Below are 5,000 nucleotides of genomic sequence, written 5' to 3' on the forward strand. Positions count from 1 at the left end.
TGATTGTTTCAGTTTGTTTTCGTATCTATCACCAGTACTTTGTGACTTGGAGAGACTTCAATAAAGCAATCCCAAAAGGCATCAGGGAGCGAGCAGGCAGGGAGCACACACACAGGGAGCACACACACAGTGAGCACACACACAGTGACACACACACAGTGACACACACAGGGAGCACACACACAGTGACACACACACAGTTACACACACACAGTGACACACACACAGTGACACACACAGGGAGCACACACACGTTGAGTCCACGTTGTTTTCATCAGAGAGAGAGCAGGTAGGGAGCACACACACAGGGAGCACACACACAGTGACACACACACAGTGAGCACACACACAGTGACACACACAGGGAGCACACACACAGTGACACACACAGGGAGCACACACACGTTGAGTCCACGTTGTTTTCATCTGTGGCACCATGTCAGCACATTCCTCATGATCACATAATTCTCTGACCCAGTATGCCCACACTGCTGATGGGCTTGCTGGACACGTCCTACGAGGTGTGTGTGTGTGTGTGTGTGTGTGTGTGTGTGTGTGTGTGTGTGTGTGTGTGCACGCGCGCGCATATGCATGTGTGTGTCTGTGTATGTGCATATGTGTGTGTCTGTGTGTGTGTGTGTGTGTGTGTGTGTGTGTGTGTGTGTGTGTGTGTGTGTGTGTGTGTGTGTGTGTGTGTGTGTGTGTGTGTGTGTGTGTGTGTGTGTGCACATATGCTGGACCCGTCCTACAAGATGTGTGCGTGCGTGCGTGCGTGCGTGCGTGCGTGCGTGCGTGCGTGCGTGCGTGCGTGCGTGCGTGCGTGCGTGCGTGCGTGCGTGCGTTGCCTCACCCTGCAGTCCCCACAGCTCCAGCACCAGTGCGCTGCTCTGCAGGTAGTTCAGCAGGTCCTGAGAGGTGCGCATGGCGCTGAAGTGAACTCGGTGCTCCAGGAGTGGGTTGGCGTTGTGCCACACGGCTGGAGTGTAGAAGCTCTGAGGACAGTCATACACCCGGAGGCTGCACACCAGAGCACCACATCAATTACACTCATCTGCAGTTTGCTATCAGTAAACCACTTGCCAGTTCGACGGCAACTAACTTGTTGGTGCTAATTGTCATCAGATCTTCTATCTTCCTGAAGCTTGATTTCTGTAACTCAGTTTTAAATCACTTTAAATAAGGGGCTAGGCTCAAGACTAATAACTAGACGATATATACTAGGCCTATGTAAATCAGTCAGATTGATAACTATAAAAGATCTGACCACCTCTGTTTGTTTTAAGCTTCACTTTTCACTTAAAAGCTTTGTTCTTAACTCTACTTGACTACTGCTGCAGTCTGTGACTTTGTGGCCTGTAACTAAATCTGCCTCTCTCATTTACCTCTTGCCACACAGTGAAAACAGAGTGAAGAATAAGTTAAGAATAAACATATTTTCTTAAATTAGATCCATAGAAATGTGTTTGTGGGCAGAGTCGCTATTTAGTGGATAATTCTATTTTATGTCCTTTACTTTTTAAACTATTGTCCTTTTATTCTTTTATTTACTGTTATTCTTTGCTTTTGGTTATGTAAGGCACATTGAATTACCCCTTTGTATAAAATGTTTTCTATAAATAAACTTGTTTTCAATCCATGGTGCTTTATGACTGATGTTAGCCCATCTACATGGGTGTGCTTGTGTCAGTAGACGCCATGTGGCATTCCATTCTAGAACATCTCAACTTAGAAGTATGTGAGGGAGACAGTATGACTGAGGACTAATTAATTCAATTTCTCAGGCAGAAAGCTGGAGAGAGAGAGAGAGAGGGAGGGAGGGAGGGAGAAGGGAAAATGTCTTGGATGTCTCGCTGCCACCAAATGCTATCTTAGAAGGCAGGGTGTTTTTGGAAAGACCCAATGTGACAAGAGAACTAATTAGTTTCTCAAGCAGAGAAAAAACGGACACAAAGACACAAAAGGAGATAGGATCAGTTATAGTCCCAGGCCAGGGGGGAAAACAGAGGCTCTGTCTCTGAGTTCAGTCTATTTTAGCATTTGAGAGGCACGCCCAAGAGTTTCACAAGAGTTTTCATGAATCAGGCGAGTGTTGGGAAATTACTCCAGCATTCCAAATGTTTTTTCTTGCTCTGAACACACCCCTCCTAATAACCTTCAGTGGGAATTTACAAAGCCTGACAACTTTCACAGTAACATCAGAATAACAGCATCCCAATACAGCAAGGCTTGGGCAGATATGTTAGCCTGATTCATATTATTCCTGGTAACATGATTTCCAACAGAGACTCATGCCTACCCAATCTGCACTCCTCTGTTCTTGGCCTCTTTGAGCCACCGTAGGCCACAGCACTGCTCCAGGAAGAGCTGAAAGTCCAGCCGCTTGCCAAGAAGCTCTGTGGGGTCAATCAGGATGTCCTCCTCTCCTAGAGGTCTAAACAAACACTCACACACACACATACACACACACACACACACACACACACACACACACACACACACACACACACACACACAGAGAGAGAGAGAGTGAGGCAAAGCAAATGGTCAGGATTTTCCTTGATCAGAAGGTTTGTATTAACATTGATTTAATTACATTACAGTCAATTACCTACACTCTACAGTGACCCAGTAAATCAGGGCAGACTGCACCACATGCAGAGTGCACAAACAGATTTACAGCCACAATCATGGCAATGTTTACAGGCGTGTCTTCAAGTGATTTAGGAGATCCACTCACCCAAATGGACTCACAGTAACAGTAGCAGTCACAGTAGCCCTTCTACTCTCAACCAAAAAATTATAGAAATGATTGAAACACCTACAAAGGAGATGGTGCTAAACTAGAGTGTTACCCACAATGCCATGCTGCCCGATCTACACCAGAGTACCCTTAAGTGTTACCCACAATCCCATGGGGCTGCAGGGCAGCAGCTGTGCCTGCAGGATGGCCTCCTCGGTCCCCTCCGGCCCCAGCACCTCCACCTGCTCCTCCAGCGGGATACGGAAGGCCAGCGACTGCAGCCACAGGTGAGCACTGCCCAGGTGCAGCGGCTCCAGAGGGTCCCAGAACGGGTCGCGGTCCCGGGCCAGCACCAAGCGCTTGGACCCCGACCCCTGCCCCTCCCCCAACGCGCTCTCCGCCTGCTGCTGCTGCTGCTTCTGCTGGTGGTACACCTCCTCCATCAGGAACTTACGGTTGATGAACTTGGCCTTCGACCACATCCACACCTACAACATGTGGAGATAGGGACCGGTGATACACAATGCACAGAGAAGACCATCAATCTTTGGGAAGTGATAATATTCTTCAGAGCTGTTGCCTCTGCATCAACATATGAGCATGAGGTCACTGATTTGAGGGTGTTTCAGTAAAAAATGTTGCACATGCCAGAAACGTTTAAACGCCATCTACTGTGTCACCATCTACTGTGTCACCATCTACTGTGTCACCATCTACTGTGTCACCATCTACTGTGTCATCATCTACTGTGTCACCATCTACTGTGTCACCATCTACTGTGAACTTCAACATTAACTTGATCGTTCTGACCATAATAATCTGGTGTTGTGAGCAACATACTAGCCAGGTGCTGCAATAGATCCCCCCAAAGGGTTTGAACGATTCAGTGCTTGTAATTTCATTCTGCTGCTGGGTAGCGCTCCCGATCAGCTGAATATGGTAAAGGGGGGTTGATGACAGACGCTGTGTCCTCTGAGGGAAACGGGCTGTGGGTTACGCTAACCAAAGAGAGTCAGCTGGTTCAATGAGGGCCAAACGTGTGATTGCATTAAAGCATAACTACATTACTCTGTTCCCCCAGAATGGTTTCAAAGACATGTGCTGTAATTTCATTTTAATCAGCCCACTCTTCCCATAAACATGTGCTGTTTTTCAGGTTTGGTTTTGAAATATGACACAACTCCTAGAATATGTAATATGTGGGCTGGTTGCTACAAACACACAGAGGCAGACACACACACACACACACACACACACACACACACACACACACACACACACACAACTACAGCTGTTGGTGATTTTGGCAGAGGTGCCTGTCCAAAAATACATCCTGCTGTTATCTGAAGGATTTATGGTCACTAGCGGGACAGATATCCACCTCACCTGCTTGTTCTCCAGGGATGTGACTCGTACAGCAATGTCCTTCTCAAGGTCACGCCCCCGACAGTCAGACATGGCCAGATTTTTAATCTCCAGCTTGAATTCCACCCCCTGATGACAGAAATGAAAAGACCGTTTCCATCGATACGCATCCATGTCTGTAATTAATGCATACAAACACATTGCATATAAAATCCCCATATAGCTCATAAGATCTGATATGAGATCAAGTATTCAATCAGAAGATCAGATGTACTGAGTCTCTGCTTTAGCAAATGAACAGTGTGAAAGATCACACACTCTTCAGTCTTCAGTCTTCAGTGAACACAGAGCTCTCATCTGGGAAGGCTCAGCCAGAGCGTTCCTATCTGGCCACGTACCTGCTGATGCTTAATAGCAGATCAATAGTGTGTGGGGGCCTCAGTTCCAACTTAAAATAAAGGGCAATTCAGAGAGAATGAGGAACGATAGCTATAATGATTACGGAATAACTGAAAGTATTCACAGCGCTCAAGAAGTCCAAACACACAGATGAGATCAGAGAGGGTTAAAGCGGAGCTAGTAATCAAGGATCTTTGATGAGATTCTCCTACAAAAGCAGGAGACTAATAAGCAGTCCATAGACAGTCATGACATGTTTTCCTCCCTCCCTCCCTCCCGCACTCACTTTACTGAGCTCCTGGCTCATCTGATTGGCCTCGGTCACCATGGGGATGAGTTTAATGTAGTCATAAAACACAGCCAGCAGGCTGGGGTCCGTCTGGCTGGACTCCACACTGGGCTCTCCTGATGCTGAGGCAGGATTACTGATTAACCACAGTGTCAGATGGACACACACACACACACACACACACACACACACACACACACACACACA

At 47.1% G+C, this 5,000-nt stretch overlaps 1 protein-coding gene across 1 annotated transcript in view; it reads right to left on the reverse strand.

Moving 5' to 3' along the window:
• The window catches only part of kif28 (kinesin family member 28), a 19,448-nt gene that overhangs the window by 3,400 nt on the left and 11,048 nt on the right, over positions 1 to 5,000 (reverse strand). Inside the window, exons 15-19 of the mRNA XM_076300417.1 lie at positions 4,791 to 4,892; positions 4,127 to 4,234; positions 2,906 to 3,228; positions 2,297 to 2,431; positions 851 to 1,017 (exon numbers count right to left, since the gene is read on the reverse strand). Coding sequence (XP_076156532.1) covers positions 851 to 1,017; positions 2,297 to 2,431; positions 2,906 to 3,228; positions 4,127 to 4,234; positions 4,791 to 4,892 — 835 coding nt within the window. The remainder of the gene's footprint in view (positions 1 to 850; positions 1,018 to 2,296; positions 2,432 to 2,905; positions 3,229 to 4,126; positions 4,235 to 4,790; positions 4,893 to 5,000) is intronic.

The sequence above is a fragment of the Alosa pseudoharengus genome, unplaced genomic scaffold, assembly GCF_046254945.1.
Source record: "Alosa pseudoharengus isolate Yale_2024_CS ecotype anadromous, Long Island Sound unplaced genomic scaffold, YU_APseudo_1.1 YU_APseudo_1.1_scf_22, whole genome shotgun sequence".
Lineage (NCBI taxonomy): Eukaryota > Metazoa > Chordata > Actinopteri > Clupeiformes > Clupeidae > Alosa > Alosa pseudoharengus.